General features: G+C 43.0%; 1 protein-coding gene across 5 annotated transcripts in view; it reads right to left on the bottom strand.

Moving 5' to 3' along the window:
• Window positions 1-18,400, bottom strand: part of LOC112229686 (rho guanine nucleotide exchange factor 2) — a 67,601-nt gene that overhangs the window by 4,445 nt on the left and 44,756 nt on the right. For 4 of the 5 annotated variants that reach the window (XM_024395643.2, XM_024395645.2, XM_042309861.1 and 1 more), the window contains 16 exons: window positions 17,723-17,832; window positions 17,245-17,388; window positions 16,686-16,936; window positions 16,219-16,344; window positions 15,421-15,538; window positions 15,070-15,146; window positions 13,745-13,916; window positions 13,429-13,505; window positions 13,069-13,241; window positions 12,798-12,865; window positions 10,644-10,838; window positions 6,398-6,496; window positions 6,248-6,297; window positions 1,289-1,330; window positions 991-1,041; window positions 8-343 (listed from right to left, as the gene is read on the bottom strand). In XM_024395643.2, coding sequence (XP_024251411.1) covers window positions 8-343; window positions 991-1,041; window positions 1,289-1,330; window positions 6,248-6,297; window positions 6,398-6,496; window positions 10,644-10,838; window positions 12,798-12,865; window positions 13,069-13,241; window positions 13,429-13,505; window positions 13,745-13,916; window positions 15,070-15,146; window positions 15,421-15,538; window positions 16,219-16,344; window positions 16,686-16,936; window positions 17,245-17,388; window positions 17,723-17,832 — 2,089 coding nt within the window. The remainder of the gene's footprint in view (window positions 1-7; window positions 344-990; window positions 1,042-1,288; window positions 1,331-6,247; window positions 6,298-6,397; window positions 6,497-10,643; window positions 10,839-12,797; window positions 12,866-13,068; window positions 13,242-13,428; window positions 13,506-13,744; window positions 13,917-15,069; window positions 15,147-15,420; window positions 15,539-16,218; window positions 16,345-16,685; window positions 16,937-17,244; window positions 17,389-17,722; window positions 17,833-18,400) is intronic. The other variant, XM_024395644.2, reaches the window with a different exon arrangement.

Raw genomic sequence — 18,400 nt, 5'->3', positions numbered from 1 at the left:
GCTCTACCTGCTCTGAGCCTGCAGGTCCCACACTGTCAAACACGGTGGTACTGTGGACCTTCATGTCGCGGACCTGCCTCTCCAGCTGGGCTCGGGCTTTTTCGCTATCCCTCAGGCGGCCATCGGCCCCCCGCAGCCTACCCAGCTCCTCCTGCAGGAGGCTGTGCTGCCTCTGGAGCAAGGCCAGCTCCCCAATGGCCGCCCCCGTGCTTGCCTCGGCCATGCCTGCGTCACGTGACAGGGAGCGCCACACCCGTCCGGTGGGCGTGGTCGGGGCATCAACTGGCGGGCCATCAGAGCGCAGGCAGAGCTCCAGGATGGAGTCCTGCTTGATCACAGTGCCCTGGGAGAGGAGAACGAGAGTAAGTTAGAAGGGAATGAAGGGAGATATGAGGAGAGTTTGAGGGTTTGAGAAACAGCTTCTATCTCCAGGCAATCAGACGGTTAAACAGTCACCACTAGACGGCCTCCGCCCTGAACTTAGTCACTGTTCTAGCCGGCTACCACCCGGTACTCTACCCTGCACCTTAGAGACTACTGGTCACGTTAATAATGTTTACATACCATTTCATCCACTTTATATGAGTATACTCTATTCTATTCATGGCTAATCCTATATAAAACTTATTTGAAAAAAAATCTGGATACATTTATAGATGCCACAATAGAAAATACATTTAATTTGTTAACTGTGAGATAATGGAAGGAAAATAATACATTACTATTCAAGCAGATTAAAACAAGCAGAAACCTAAGCAGGTCTACTGTAACTAACTAAATTCTACATCAGTTGGTACGTCCTACTGTAACCTCCACAGTAAATATATGGGAGACCTGGGTCAAATATTAAGTCAAATACGCTGAAATACTTGAGCTTCTCGGAACATTAAAACAAATGAAATAGTCCAGAAAATGCAACCTCAGCTAAATAAAGAATATTTGACAATTGTATTTGACTCAGGTCTGGTACAAAGAGATGCATCCACTGACCTGGAGGGCATGAAGATGGGCACTAAGGTTGACCAGCCTCTGATACACTTCCTGAAAAACACACCATCAGTGAATACAATAAATATTATGCCAACACAATCAAGAGCAAATACCAACACCATTACTCACGATAATAGGCTATATAGATATACACACAAACAGACACACAAAATAAAACAAACACAACCCCCCGCCATCTCCAGTCAAATATTTCAGTGGGTTCTCTGAGCTAGTTAGCCATGTATGGATAAAGTGACAGTAGTTCCTTATGAGATTGAGTGAACATTTACTACTGTACCTCGGTTGAGGGCCTATCTCCAGCCTGATTCCCATTCCAGTCCTGGGAAATGTGAAATATTATACACTTAAATCAACACTATATTTGACAATTGTTGTGAATAAACTATTGTTTATTCACAACATGTCAGAAAGCAATATCAGATTAAGAGTAAATTAAATAAACAAATATCACAAGAGAAATTCAACTCCTTCGGTGGTGAAAAGTGTTTAACAAACTATACTGAACAAAACTATAAACGCAACATTTTAAGATTCCACAAAGTTACAGTTCATATAAGGAAATCAGTCAATTAAAATATATTCATTAGGCCCTAATCTATGGATTTCACATGACTGGGAATACAGATATGCATTTGTTGGTCACAGATAACTTTAAAAAACAAGTAGGGTTGCGGCTCAGAAAAACAGTCAGTATCTGGTGTGACCACCTTTTGCCTCATGCAGCGCGACACATCTCCTTCACTTAGAGTTGATTGTGGCCTATGGAATGTTGTCCCACTCCCTTTCAATGGCTGTGCGAAGTCGCTGGATTTTGGCGGAAACTGGAACATGCTTTCGTATGCGTCAGTCCAGAGCATCCCAAACATGCTCAATGGGGGACATGTCTGGTGGGAATGCAAGCCATGGAAGAACTGGGACAATTTCAGCTTTGTTTCAGAACATTCAATTATCTGGAATGAGCTCTGGTGGACATTCCTGCAGTCAGCATGCCAATTGCACGCTTCCTCAAAATATGAGACATCGGTGGCATTGTGTTGTGTGACAAAACTGTACATTTTAGGGTAGCCTTTTATTGTCCCAGCACAAGATGCACCTGTTTAATGATCATGCTGTTTAATCAGTTTCTTGATATGCCACACCTGTCAGGTGGATGGATTATCTTGGCAAAGGAGAAATGATCACTAAAAAGGATGTAAACAAATTTGTCCACAATATTTGAGAGAAATACGCTTTTTGTGCATATGTAACATTTCTGGGATATTTTATTTCAGTTCATGAAACCAACACTTTTACATGTTGCGTTGATATTTTTGTTCAGTGTACTTTTCAACTTTTGCAATTAATTAATATTTGTCTAAGTAAACCAGTAGGGCTTCATTGTGAAACTTTCCTATTATTGTCATGACATTTCAGAATAGAGTTGTCAAACAGGCTTCATAAAAGAATAGTGATTGGAAAAATGGATGTTACCGTGGATACTCCACGGCACTGTTTGAAACAGAGCTGTCAAGCTATAATAACTCAGAGAGCAGAAGACTCAGATAACAGAAGCCTTCACTTGAAACTTCAAACATAAAGCATTAGGCATGTTCATTAGGCAACAAACAGAAATTGGACTGAAACCCTTTTTGTTATCCATTGTAAATGCCATAATGCAGTGGTTCCCAAACCTTTTCACTCGGGCCAGGGCTCTAGGCTCGTTTTTTCCACTGGTGGCACTAGTGCTACTAACTTTTTCAGTTGATGGCATCAGCACATGATTTGGTCACACCAATAATGACCTGACCCATGTCCTATAATGTACCTGTATTCCATACAGAACCAGGCTAATAATGACTAGCCACCTTTTAAAGTAGCATGCCCTTGGCTTGACATCCAGGTAAATTTGCCCATGGCACATCGGGCCGGTGCCAATGTGAAAGCGGAAGATGCGCAAATCTTTTAAATGTTATATTTAATTTGCGGCCTGAGCAAATAGCCAATAATGACCTACACAAAATTACATTTGAACTTGACAAAAATCAGATTTACATTGATTGTTTGGTGTGCAATCTCAAAAAGAGTAATTGTTAGCAATTTTGGACAGTCACAGTTGTAGGGCACTGGTAAATTCTGTTTTCCCAGTTAGATTTTTCCAGGTTTCAGAGTTTTCCCAGATTTTCATTCTCAAAAATCAACTAACATTTGATGTTTTAAGTCCACATGCAATGCTTAAACCACACCAGGAGACCACTTTTGATGTCTGGGAACAATAAAAAAATTGAAATAAATATTTGGTGGGTGTAGTTTTCCTTTAATTAAATTTCATGACTAGGGACCATTGTGTTTAGCTAGTGGGTTTTTTGTACTATACAATGTACAGTATAGGATTCATGTGATGGCAGAGTTTGCAAAATAAATGCCCTGTGATTGATACAAATCATCATGATATCATTCTGCCAGGTAGGCCTACTTTGCAGTCAACATTTAATTGGGAAGGTTTTTTGGGGAAGCCTTTAGAAATGTTCATTCAAACAGCTCGTGATGATTGAACTGCATATCGCAAAGATTCAAACAAGAATTCGGACTAAACTTTTTGAATGTTTCAAGCAGACCACCATTATTATCCCTCTGCCCAAGAACGCCAAAATAACCTGTCTAAATGACTATTGCCCCGTAGCACTCACATCTGTAGCCATGAAATGCTTTGAAAGGCTGGTCATGGCTCACATCAACACCATCACTTCGATTTACACACCGCCCCAACAGATCCACAGATGACGCAATCTCTATTGCCCTCCCCCACCTGGACAAAAGGAACACCTACATGAGAATGCTGTTCATTAACTACGGCTCAGCGTTCAACACCATAGTGCCCTCCAAGCTAAGGACCCTGGGATTAAACCCCTCCCTCTGCAACTGGATCCTGGACTTCCTGACGGGACGTCCCCAGGTGGTGAGGGTAACCAACAACACATCCGCCACGCTGACCCTCAACACGCGGCCCGTCTGGTGTGCATGCTTAGTCCCCTCCTGTACTCCCTGTTCACCCACGACTCCAACACCATCATTAAGTTTGCCGACGACACGACGGTGATAAGCCTGATCACAGACGACGATGAGACAGCCAATAGGGAGGTCCGAGACCTTGCAATGTGGTTCCAGGACAACAACCTCTCCCTCAACGTCAGCAAGACAAAAGGAGCTGATCGTGGACTACAGGTAACGGAGGGGCGATCCCACCCCCATTGACGGGCTGTAGTGGAGCAGGTCTTGAGCTTCAAGTTCCTCGGGGTCCACATCACTAAGGAATTATCAAGGTTCACAAACACCAACACAGTAGTGAAGAGTGCATGACAATGCCTCTTCCCCTCAGGAGGCTGAAAAGACTTGGCATGGGCCCTCAAAAAGTTCTACAGCTGCACCTTTGAGAGCATCTTGACTGGATGCTTCACTGCTTGGTATGGCAACTGATTGGCACCCGAATGCAAGGCGCTACAGAGGGTAGTGCGTACAGCAGAGGTCCCTGCCATCCAGAGCATCTTTAAAAAGGTGTCAGAGCAAGGCCCAAAACATTTTCAAAGACTCCAGCCACCCATGTCATAGACTGTTCTCTGCTACCGCAAGGCAAGCGTTATCAATGCACCAAGTCTGGAACTAACAGGACCCTGAACAGCTTCTACCCCTAAGCCATAAGACTCCTAAATAGTTACTTAACCTCTTGAACCTCTGGGGGCAGTATTTCATTTTTGGATGAAAAACGTTCCTATATTAAACAAGATATTTTGTCACGAAAACATGCTCCACTATGCATATAATTGACAGCTTTGGAAAGAAAACACTGACATTTCCAAAACTGCAAAGATATTGTCTGTGAGTGCCACAGAACTAATGCTACAGGCCAGATTTTGAATGTGCTGTGTTCCAATGTCTCCTTATATGGCTGTGAATGCGCAAGGAATGAGCCTACACTTTCTGTCGTTTCCCCAAGGTGTCTGCAGCATTGTGACATATTTGTAGGCATATCATTGGAAAATTAACCATAAGAGACTACATTTACCAGGTGTCCGCTCGGTGTCCTCCGTCGAAACTATTGCGTAATCTCCAGGTGCGTGCATTTTTTCATTTTGTTCAGAGGAGAAACCAAACTGCCACGAGTGATTTATCATCGAATAGATATGTGAAAAACACCTTGAGGATTGATTCTAAACAACGTTTGCCATGTTTCTGTCAATATTATGGAGTTAATTTGGAAAAAAGTTCCCCGTTGTAATGACTGAATTTTCGGGGGGTTTTCTCAGCCAAACGTGATGAACAAAACGGAGCGATTTCTCCTACACAAATAATCTTTTTGGAAAAACTGAACATTTGCTATCTAACTGAGAGTCTCTTCATTGAAAACATCCAAAGTTCTTCAAAGGTAAATTATTTTATTTGAATGCTTTTCTTGTTTTTGTGAAAATGTTGCCTGCTGAATGCTAGTCTTAATGCTATGCTAGCTATCAATACTCTTACACAAATGCTTGTGTAGCTATGGTTGAAAAGCATTTTTTGAAAATCTGAGATGACAGTGTTGTTAACAAAAGGCTAAGCTTGTGAGCCAATATATTTATTTAATTTAATTTGCGATTTTCATGAATAGTTAACGTTGCGTTATGGTAATGAGCTTGAGGCTATAATTACGCTCCCGGATACGGGATTGCTCGTCGCAACAGGTTAATTAGTTAACCAATAGCTTCCCAGACTATCTACATTGACCACTTTTGACTCATCGCATACACTGCTGTTACTGTTTATTATCTATCCTGCCGCCTAGTCACTATCCCTACCTAGATGTACATATCTACCTTAATTACTTCGTAACCATGCACATCGACTTGGTACTGGTACCCCGTGTATATAGCCAAGTCATTGTTACTCATTGTGTATTTATTCCTTGTGTTATTATTTTTCTACTATTTATATTTTTTTCTCTCCGCATTTTTGGGAAGGGCTTGTAAGTAAGCATTTCCCTGTTAGTCTACACCTAGATTTGATTCCCCCATGTGAACCATGCTCACAATGAGTAATCTTGCCTAGGACCTGAAGAATTCTGTTAGCTTCCTGAGCTAAGGACTTGGCTGCCAGGTGGTCTTCTTTGCCGTTATAAATTAACTTGGCGCATGGGTATCTTGGTTCTAAGCCTGGTAGACCACACTAAATGACCATGCTATTATTATTATTATTATAATATAATCATTATTATTAAGACCTTTACCTTTGCTGCTGGGCACCCATGCATTCCATTGAGAACCACCTCCTGGCCATCTACAAACAAACAACGGTCATCAGTGGTCATCGCTCACAGTGCTATGGAGACTAGACTACTATAAGCCTCGTCAATTAATGGCATAGAGGAGTAACTCACTGATCACTAGTGCTCCCGTGTGGTTCGGGTGACCGTTGAAACTGCAGGGCAGAGGCACTGCAAAGGTGGAGCCTAGCAGTAGCTCACTCAGCCTATCCACTGGGAGACACAAATGGAGACAATACTGCATCAGTGCCTTAACAAAATGTATGGTGAATTCATTTCAGCTCACCTGTGACAGGGTGGGTCGAGTTCACATTTTAGACCATTCCATTGGGCCTAAAGTCACATCGCCGCCCACATGGACAAGATATGGAAGAATCTAACAAAGTATTACACATGGCAGCAAATACACAAACAAGATTAATACAAAAATAATCGTGAAAATGTAAACAAGAATCTTGTATGGCAGAAGAAGAGTATTTTTACAAAAATCTAATAAGTAATCTAATAAGTATCTGTTAAGATTATCTTGATAGCACATTGGTAGTATTCAGTGACAAATATAAAAACGAAGCAGGGCTTGGTTAGAACCCTGGATGGGGGACCAAAGGGATAGCTGTAGGTAAATCAACTGTCCAGTAGGAGGTGCTGCCCAGCCTATTGCTTTTTTTAACCATGCAAACTCGTATATTAAAATATAAAACATTTCTGATAGTAATTATCATGATTTTTTTATATATTGTCTAATAAAAACAATGTGAAACCAACAATAACGGATAGAACATACACTTTTCTTATAATAATCGTTGTTGCTCTAAACTAGATCACCTGATTCATCTATTCAAGGGCTTGATGATCAGTGACGAGTTGAATCTGGTGTGCTAGCTCTGGAATAGATCAAATACATGGAAAAGCTGGGGGTCCCCGGGCAGAGGTTTGAGAACCACTAACATAAGGCCAAACATATCAAAATCTTACCAGATACTTAGATTTTTTTGTACAAATTACTTTCTTCTGCCATACAAGATTAGATGTTTATGATTCTTTTCCATATGGGCGGGCAAGCTAAAACAAAATGTACCTTATTAAAGCCACACTCTAAATAAAGAGAAAGCAGCCAATGACATTTCAAATGCATATAAAACCTTCTATGATATAGTGCTCAAGGAATGACATTCCATGAGAGAAACATTAGCCTAGGGGTTGACAGCCACTTCAAATTCATAAACATACACATGATACCCACACTGAGGACTACTGTGTGTAGGGTGGAAACTGGACAACTGTACATGTCACTCAATGTTTGGGTGATGATGAGTTAACGGTTTGCTGTTTGTGTAAATGTAGCCACAGTGCCTTCAGAAAGTATTCACACCCCTGTATTTAAAATAGATTACATTTAGATTTGTTGTCAATGGCCTACACACAATAATGTCAAAGTGGAATTATGTTTTACATGATTTTTGAATGACTACCTCATCTCTGTACCCCACAGATACAATTATTTGTAAAGTCCCTCAGTCGAGCAGTGAATTTCAAACACAGAATCAACCACAAATACCAGGAAGATGCCCTTCTTTGCCTCGCAAAGGTAGAAGGTTTCTATTGGTAGAAAACAAGGCATACATTGAATATACATTTGAGCATGGTGAAGTTATTAATTACACTTTAGATGGTGTATCAATACAGTCAGTCACAACAAGGATGCAGGCGGTCCTTCCTAACTCAGTTGCCAGAGAGGAAGGAAACCGCTCAGGGATTTCCCAATGAGGCAAATGCTGACTTTACAACAGTTACAGAGGGGCAGCAGGTAGCCTAGCAGATAAGCGCTTTGGGCCAGTAACCGAAAGGCTGCCGATTCAAATCCCATGATGACGTGGACGTCTATTAAGACACCCGTTGATTAAGACATGTGGAAGACACATTTCCGTTGAATGCATTCAGTTGTGCAACTGACTAGGTATACCCTTTCCCTTATGGCTAAGAAAACTGAGGATGGATCAACATTGTAGTTACTCCAAAATACTAACCTAATTGACAGAGTGAAAAGGAAGCCTGTACAGAATAAAACATATTCCAAAACTGTGCATCCTGTTTGCAACAAGGTATCAAAGTAATACTGTAACAAAGGTGGCAAAGCAATTCACTTTTTGTGCTGAATACAACGTGTTATGTTTGGGGCAAATCCAATATATTATGGAGTACCACTCTCCATATTTTCACGCAGAGTGGGTGGCTGTATCATGTTATGGGTGTGCTTGTAATCGTTAAGGACTGGGGTGTTTTTCAGGATAAAGAAATTCACTAAATGGAGCAAAGCAAAGGAAAAGTCCTAGAGGAAAACCTGGTTCAGTCTTGCTTTCCACCAGACACTGGGAGATGAATTCACCTTTTCAGAAAGACAACAACCTAAAACACAAAGCCAAATCTACATTGGAGATGCTTACCAAAAAGACAGTGAATATTCTTGATATGGCTGAGATACCGTTTCGACTTAAATCTACTGGTTGTCTAGCAATGACAGAGCTTGAAGAATAAAATAAAAAATGATGTGCAGGTTGCACAATCCAGGTGTGGAAAGCTCTTCGAGACTTACCCAGAAAAACTCACAGCTGTTATCACTGCCTAGGTTAGTATTATAAAGTATTGATTCAGGGGTGTTAATACTTATGTTAAATGAGATCTCTTTCATTTTCAATAAATGTTTTTTTTTTTAAATCACTTTCATTATGGGGTATTGTGTATAGATGGGTGATAAAAACAAATATGTAATCCATTTTAAATGCAGGCTTTAACAACACAATGTGGACTAAGTCAAGGGGTATGAATACTTTCTGAAGGCACTGTACAAGGCTTTGAAAAATAAGTTCCTTCTCAGAGGACAATTAAACATATCTATAATTGTACAGACAGTACACAATTCTAATGTCTGTTTGACAGTTCCAAGTGAAGTAAAACCTTAATGTAAGCCAACCAATGGCCTTCTATGGAGGGAACTTTGAAGTCAGTCATCTGAAATGTATGGTATGTTTGGCAACTGAGCCACCACCTGGCAGCTATTTTGTGCCAACACATTGCACATGCATCCGTTGAATAATGAGGAAAGTAATAGCAACAGTTGATTGCCAAGTACAACCCGAGAACATAGCAACTTTGAAGTATCGTTGAAGTCAGTTAACACTGGAACCGTTAAAGCAGTCATTTGAACTGCTCATGAATTTATTTATTCTTAAAGTCATGCCCCATTCCGTCCTAGACTTTTCCTAAATAAGTCTATATAACACACTGTGGATGTTAGAATCTAATATCACAAACAGAACTGGAGTTATGAACAGTTTTTAGAAGGGGAATGTCATTTTTTTTATGGTTTTCCCACAATGCCACTCCTTCTACCGACAGTAGGGCCTGCTCCGCTCCTTCTTCCGACATGAAGGTGCCGTGCCCAGTTGATAATCACCCCAATAATTGCCTCGAAACTGAACCTAAACTCGTTTCACACATATAACAGATTAAATAAATGAAGTAAAGTATGATGGGGGATAAAGGGGAGAATGGGTGAGTTGATGAGAGAGGGGAAGTGAACGATGCATAATTATGTCATCACCAATTGTGAATGAAGAACAGGGCCGGCACAGTGAAGGCCATTCTATTGTATTGATCTATTCTAATTATAATCTCAAAATGGCACTTACCCTATATCAGTCCACCAAATCCACGCAGTTTTATCAGTCTACTCTGGCCTACACAGTAAGAGCGTGCAGAATTTATAACGGCAAAGAAGACCAAGACGAATGGATGCATGTGCTGCGTTAGCGTTGCTACAAAATCCAAATGAAAACGACTCAGATGGTGGGGAAGAAATTAACCATTGACATCTCTGATGAATACTTTTCGGATTCTGAGCCTCAGTCTGAAACTACACCTCAGATGTCAAAAAAGCCAAAACAGTGCGCACCTTACAGGTGCCCGCGCCCCCACCAAATAAATGAAACTGTAGTGGAATGGTGAGACAGGAGAAAGGAAGAGATGGCAATGCTAAGAGCCCATTATGAGCACAAAATGTAATCACTGAGAGAACAGATGTTATATCTCAAGAAAAAAACATCAGCAATACACTCACAAGCTTTCGTTGTGGCATGGACATGCTCCAACTGATGCCATTGCATGAAGAAGCACACCATGTAAGCACGAGCTGACAATAATTGACTATTTTCGACGGCTGCCATAGCAACACTTAAATTCATTATAATTCCATCACGCTTTTGTGCAGATTTTCTTGAAACTGAGAAACTTGCTCTCCATCCTTCTGTCTATTACCCTACCTATCTTCTTCACTTTTTCTCCCCCACCACCAACCCCTCACCCTCTGCGATGGCGTCCGTGAGCAGTCTCTCGCCGAGCGGCACCTGGGGCATATCAGCCCGGAACAGGTTCCGGGAGTTGGGGCCCCCTGGCAGCATGATCTCCTGGCCCCCTGTCACCTCGGCCAGGTCCGAGAACAGGGTGACTCGCTCCTGGAGCAGCTCCAGCACCTCCCGGTCCTTCTGCTGGATGTCCGCTGGAAGGAGAGATGAAGGTAGAGAAAGGAAGATGGAAGGGATGGGGGTGGGGCGGGGGGTGGAAAGAGATGGAGTAGAGAGAAAGAGGGAAAGAGTAGAGAGAAAGAGGGAAGGAAAAGGAGAAAGAGAGGGAAAGAGGAGAGAAGGAAAACCTGACATGATGCTCCTCCTTAAGACCTCGACTTAAAAGTGGGGGGCAATCATATTCACACATTGTTCAGTTGGATGTCAGCTATAAGAGATTGTGAGAGATAGCGAGAGAAGGGGAAGAAGGGAGAGAGGGAAGTGCAGGAGTACAAGTGAGCAAGATTGTAGTCAGAGAGAGAGAGTGACCAAGAGAGAGCAAGAGTGAAAATGAGAGAGAGAAAGCCTGTGATGTATAGACTGAGTTTGATGAGATCCTCCACTGAGCCTGAGTAGGAGTCAGGCTTCGCACTTATCCTCCTACACACAGAGTGATAACTGCACATTGTACTGTAAGCCCCATGTAGAGGGAAAGATGGGGGGTGGGGTACGAAGAGGAAAGGAGAGAGAGAGAGGGAGAGAGAGAGATTGAAAGGAAAGGATGGATTTGGTCAAAGGGATTGATAAAGAGAACGATGGAGGTAGAAAGGAAGAGAGAGGATAGTGTAGAGAAGAAGTGAAATATGGAGTTCCTATGTGCAAACACTTTAGATTTTACGTAGGTATAAACACATCAAAGTTTATTGGCCGCGTACAAAGATTTGCAGGCTTTATAGCAGGTGCAGCAAATTGGTTAAGTTACTAGCTCCAACAGTGCAGTAGAATGTTTGTATTGTATTTGCAAGACAATCAAAAATCAAGACATGATCCAGAATATTAATGTGGTGAGTACACAGTGAGTAAACAACAGAATATGATGTGACCAGCGATCAATGACTATACACATGGTGCATAAGTCTGAAGGTGAAGGGCAAAGTATGGCAGGTAGATGGCTGTTCAACAGTCAAATGGCCTGGAGATAGCCGTTTTTCAGTTTCTCGGACCCGGCTTTGATGCCCATGTACTGTCTGTATGCAAGATGGTGAACAGACCGTGACTCGGTTGGCGGAGGTCCTTGATGATCTTCTTGGACTTCCTTCAACATGGAGTGCTGTAAATGTCCTGGAGGGCAGGCAGCGGGCCCCCTGTAATGCGTTGGGTGGACTGCACCACCCTCTGGAGAGCTATGTGGTTGAGGGAGGTGCAATTGCCGTACTAGGCGGTGATGCAGCCCAACAGAATGCTCTTAATGGTGCATCTGTAGAAGTTTGAGGGGGGATATAAACGGCCATGACAAAAACCGTCAAAATCGGCATTTGATGGAGAGGTTTTCCAGATGGGGAGAACTAAAGGTTTTAATTTTTTATACGTGGTCACAATCACATCATGAGTTATTAATCATGAAACATACACGTCCACCTTTGCTTTTCCCGGAGAGTTCTTTCTTCCTGTCTGCACGATATACGGAGAAGCAAAACAGACTGTGTGGACGGAGAAGGTGTAGCTGGGGAGAGCCATATCTCTGTAAGACAAATTATGTTACAATCTCGTGTCCTTCTGGAAGGAGATCCTCACCCTGAGCTCGTCTATCTTATTGTCCAGAGACGGTATATTAGCAAGTAATATACTCGGAAGCAGTGGGTGGTTTGTCCTTCTACTGACTAGAACGACAGCTCTCCTAGCTCTCCTTCGGCGGCATCTTTTTGGTAAATCACCCGGGATGAATGGAGCTGCTTTGTGTAACCCAAACAAAGGGTTCAGGTCTGGGAAGTCAAATTTGTGGTCCAGAAGTTCTTGTTGGTTATAGGAAATTATACCATAATAAAATAAGAAATAATACAAAAAGTGAAATAATGCAAAGTTGGATCTAGTAATAGGGCTGCTGTGTCTGTCCACGTAATCTTGCCATCTCTACATTACATATTGATCTGTGTGTGTGTGTGTTCATTGCTGACCTTTCAGTCGTCTCAGAAGGGCCTTGTCTTCAGTCTCTATGAGTGGGAACTCTTCCCTGGAAGGACAACTGCAGAGACAGAATTTTTTTTGAGTGTATGAGTGGTGTGTGTATATGAGTGGTGTGTGTATATGAGTGGTGTGTGTATATATGAGTGGTGTGTGTGTATATGAGTGGTCTGTCTGTCAGACCACACCACTCATATATTGTCTGTCTGTCTGTCTGTCTGTCTGTCTGTCTGTCTGTCTGTCTGTCTGTCTGTCTGTCTGTACCTCCTGACAGTGTGTTGTATGAGGCGTATCCAGGTGTTCTTGTCATCTTTCGAGGCAGCATGGACCTCATACATCTCCGGAGGAGAGGAGTCACTGATGAGGAAGAGCCCTCGCTCCTGATTGGCTATCTCCCTAATCATGAGGTTCTGCAGGGAGAGGACCGGAGACTTGTCCTGCAAAGAGGGAGAGAGGAGAGAAAGAAGGAGAGCTGCTATATTCCCTGACGTCCCCATACGGTATATTAAATTGTGTCAAAACAAGTCTCTATATACACACACACAAGTGTTTTTGTTTGTCATTGTGTGAGTGAGAGTGAGAGAGAGAGAGTGTAAGCGCGCGTGTGTGTGTGTTTATACTTACTAGACAAGGGAAGATGAACCTCTGGTCTTTCTCCTGTAGGAACACTAGGATGTCTGTCATCAGCAGGACCTGCACATCTAAACACACACGCATGCACACGCACACAAAATAGAAACCTCCTTTAAAACATGGTTAAACAACATGTTTTGGGGATAGTTCCATCACCTACAAACTTCTGTGACAAATTAAGCTAATGGAGGCTGGTTTCCATGTGTTTGATACTGTTAATGCATCCATTCCACTCAAGCCATTACAGCCACACATACAGACCCTTCAACACACACACACACACACACACACACACACACACACACACCTTTGAGCCTGGACCCAGGGGTTTTCCAGAGCAGCATTCCCTCATGGATGAGTCTCCTGCGGAGCAACTCTCCTCCTCTGAACAGGCCACCGTCCCTCACCTTGGCCTCGGCGCGAGGGTCCAGCCTGGCCCGGATCTCCTGCAGCCTCTGGGTCCGCTCAAGCTCCATCACCTGGACAGCAGGGTCATGTTCATTAGGCACTGAATGGAAGCAAATGGACTGAAACAGGGAGGGACTACCTGGACTTGTCCAATGGGAATCATCCATTTACATGCCCTAATGCAGTGGTTCCCAAACTGTGGTGGGTGCGACGGGTCGGCAGGGGAGGGGGTCCCTCCCTCCATAAAATGTAATAATATACACTATATATACAGAAAAGTATGTGGCCACCCCATCAAATTAGTATATTCAGCATGTCAGTTTGTCAAATTTCTGCCCTGCTACAGCTGTCCTGGTCAACTGTAAGTGCTGTTATTTTGAAGTGAAAACATCTAGGAGCAACAACAGCTCAGCCGCGAAGTGGTAGGCCGCACAAGCTCACAGAACAGGACAGCCGAGTTCTGAATAACGTCAGCACAAGAACTGTTCTGTGCGAGCTTCATGAAATGGGTTTCCATAGCCGAGCAGCCGCACACAAGCCTAAGATCACCATGTGCAATGCCAAGTTTCGGCTGGAGTGGTGTAAAGCAGTGGAAACGCGTTCTCTGGATTGATTAATCACACTTCACCACCTGGCAGTCCGAAGGACAAATCTGGGTATGGCGGATGCCAGGAGAATGCTACCTGCCCCAATGTATAGTGTCAACTGTAAAGTTTGGTGGATAAGAAATAATGGTCTGGGGCTGTTTTTCATGGTTTGGGCTAGGCCCCTTAGTTCCAGTGAAGGGAAATCTTAACACTTTTCTTTGCACCCCATGACAAAATGTGTAGAATTGCTGGAAAAAAGCTTTAAACCTGCAAAATTCTCTCCACCAACATGAGGGGTGTGAACAGTTTGTGTCATGAACAGTGCTTGTGCCCATAGAAATAGACATGGTGCAGGATGTTCCCCAATGCTGGAAGGGCCACCCCCCAAGGGGAACCCCTGCCCTAATGAACACAAACCTGGTTCACAATAGTGTCAGTGTGCAATGTATTTTCTGCACAATGTAATTGCCACTTTCTCATGGACATAGTAAAAGGACGGGTTTATAGATAGTGTGGCAAGTCAAAATGGCGTCCTGTAATTTAATCTGACTAACAGGTGTTAGTTCATGTCAGACTTGATCTCAGTAATAACCTGAGTAAATCAAACTATAAATGGATTAATAGAGGAGGAAAGCACCTGCTGGTCCACTGAGGTGAGTAGCTCCCTGATCTGAGTCAGAGACTGGGCCAGACAGGAGGCCTCCTCTTCATTGTCTGGTTAAGGGAACGAGAAAGAGAGAGGGTTATAAGGGGGTTAGTAGTGCTGTTTTTTTTACCGTGCTCAGTCATTGCCTTTAAACCCTGTGCTTTTAGTTAGTTCTGAGGAACCTCGTCTCATGATATAAAAAGCTGGCATAGTTTGGCTATATTTTTGATACTTCACGTTATATTTAGCTTCCCCCAACAATATATTTAATTCTAATGTGAGCATAACTTATCACCCTCGTCCCTGGTTCCATTTGCTTTATTCACGGGGTCTTGTTCTCACCCTTGGTGTTGTCAAGGATACGCTGGATGAGTACGGGGTACTTGGTGATACGCTGAGTGACCAACAGGATGCACTCCTGGACGCCATGGCGACGCAACAGGTGACCCCGACACACCCGCTGAATAGAGAGCGGGAAAGAGAGATTAAAGATGAGACAGAAGGGAGAGAAAGTGAGAGGGAAAGATAGAGTTAGTGTGAAAGAGAGCGCGAGAGAGTGAGAGGGAAAGATAGTGAAACAGCAGGAGAAAGGAAGACATGAATATGAACAAGACAAAAAGAGGTGAGGAAAAACAGGAAAAGCGGCAAACAGAAAGATCGATGGAAAACAACAAATATTTGTGTTTTGTAACGCAATCAAGAGCAAATCATTTTTTTTCACCGGAATTCTGGAGATATCAATTGATATGAATGACACACCCTCAAAACTAGCTTGAAGAGCTTTACATCTAAATAGGAGATAAAACATACCATTTACAATAGAAAAAGTACGTGCACACAAACATTTCCATTGGCCTATTGTTCTTTCTCTGTGCCCCCTCTCTCACTCTGCTAAGGAATATGAAACTACCAAATAGCAAGATCATCACAAGTAAGACTTCAGTAGTGGTGACAAAAAAATTACATAAACACAAAAGCTTTCCCTCGGTCTCAGTTGTTCACTCTATCCCCATCTCAATTCAATATTTTTATTGACATGAAATACATTGTGAATATTGCAAAAACATTCAAAAAAAGTTTCAGAAGTAAAAAAAAATGTCAAAGTCACATCTCTTGTTTCTCTCTCTCCCTCGGTCTTACCCGTATGAAGTACTGGAACCGCTTGTCTCTGGCCAGCAGCTCCTTGTACAGCTTGACAGCCTTCAGGTGGCGGCTGCAGAACTCAGCGTAGGTCTTCCTCATCTCGTCAGCACACTGGCCCGAGAACTGAGAGAAACAATCCGTCAATCGAATCAAATCTACTTAAAGTACCCTGGCCTAGACCCCAAAGACCAATCAAAAGCAGAGTGGCTAAGATAAACTCCCTAGAAGGAAGAAACCTCGAGAGGAACCAGGGGAGGACCATACTCCTCTGTTTGTACAGTGTAGTTAAGATTACGTATGACAATAAAGGCCAGATAGTTTCTCAGGTTTTGAAAAGAATGAATGATCCACTAGGATGGTAAATGTATAGATCACATATTTTATTTTGTAATTATTCTTAACCTTTATTTGACTAGGCAAGTCAGTTACATAAGGCAGTGGGTATAATTCCCATGTCTTTCTACCTGTTCCAGTAGCACATCTCCCAGCTGATGGATAGTGAAGTTGTAGGTGCTGCCAGGCTGTAGGCTGTGGTTGCGCCGGGTGAGCAGCTGTGCCAGGAAGCGGGCATGTATGGCGGTGAGACGGTCGAGGCAGGGGAAGATGGCGTGCACCACGCCCGGCTCAAGCTGCACCTCCTCCAGCATGCCCTGGCGGAACACCCTCTCCATGATGCGCAGCGTCCGCACATGGTGCAGCTCTGTCTGGATCAACTCTGAGGAAGACAGAAACGCAAAGAAAGAGTCGATCATGTAAGATCTGGCGAAAGAACATTCATATTTTGCTCTGTTCATAACCTGCCAGAAACATGTAGAACACACATGACAATTTGGGAGGAAGCACAGGGTCAGCTGCACCCCTGGAGCTATGTCGGAGTTAGGAACCTTGCTCAAGGGCACAACAGTAGTGGATTGTGGCCATCTGAAAGAAGTAGCACCCTCCAGTTTCCACTTTTTCATTGCCCAGCCCATGGCCTTTTCACCACAAAGGGAAAGAAGTTCAAGTGCATGTCACTGCTCTCACCATAGATGACGTCCTGCCGCTTGATGATGTCTTTGCGATGCGTCTGCAGGTAGCCCGAGTCCACCGCCATGCTCCATGAGTCCGCCTCAAAATCCCGCCCCTCAATCTCCATTTCCTCCAGCATGGAGGTGTAGTACTCTTCCCCTGAGAGAGGAAAACATTCATCCAGCGTAAAAAACAAATGGACACAAACAGACCAATGCCTCAAATGTTCACCGTTCTAAAGTTGCTCCTAACAATCTATCGTTTTTTCTTATCACTTTCAAGGTAGACATGACATGACATGAGTTGCCAATATCCATTTTAGGTTCCCGAATCCCTGAGGCTTTCCCTACATAACGGATGCAATCTTGTCCCAGACACAAAGACTTGCATAAGCTACACAATCTGTGCCCCTAGACTTAAGATCAATAGTAAATACAGAGCACAAATAGCCCACATTCAATCCCAGGAAGGCACAACCATATCACTGTCTTACCCTCATCGTTGAGCGACTCCATGGACATGGCTCTGTTCCTGAAGTTGAGCGAGTCTGTGGACTGGGACAGGATCCTGCGCAGCCCCAAGGGAGAGTCATCATTCAGGTTCCTATGTAGAGGCAAGGACGAGGACACACACACACACACACGGACAAAAACACACACATATATATACACATGCACCAAGAAACATGTATAATATACACATGCAGGTACAGTATACACACACAGAAACCATCAACATAAATATGTATGAGCACACAGAAAATACAAAACAAAAACGGTGATATAGATACAAATCACACAGACGAAATGCGCACGCACACCCATCCATGCATTGGGATACACAGAGACACACATGTTTACAATGGTACAAATTCACAAAACACACCAATGTACGAGCCACTGTGAATATTATCATTCATGCTTATGTCCTGAGACACACACACACATACAGATGAGGCACATGTCATGTGTAGATAAACATGTTAGTTCACACATTCAGTAAACTGGAATCTGCCAGTGCTCCTCTATCACCAACTGCTGACAGTTATTATACATGTCTGAACCGTGTAAGATCAAACCAAAACTGATAAAACCCCACACACAAACACACTTTGGAAAGTATTCTGACCCCTTGACTTTTTCCACATTTTGTTACGTTAAATCCTTATTCT

This window comes from Oncorhynchus tshawytscha, linkage group LG31, assembly GCF_018296145.1.
Source record: "Oncorhynchus tshawytscha isolate Ot180627B linkage group LG31, Otsh_v2.0, whole genome shotgun sequence".
Lineage (NCBI taxonomy): Eukaryota > Metazoa > Chordata > Actinopteri > Salmoniformes > Salmonidae > Oncorhynchus > Oncorhynchus tshawytscha.
The sequence above is the reverse complement of the archived record's forward strand: the minus strand, read 5'-3'. Positions and strand labels throughout refer to the sequence as shown.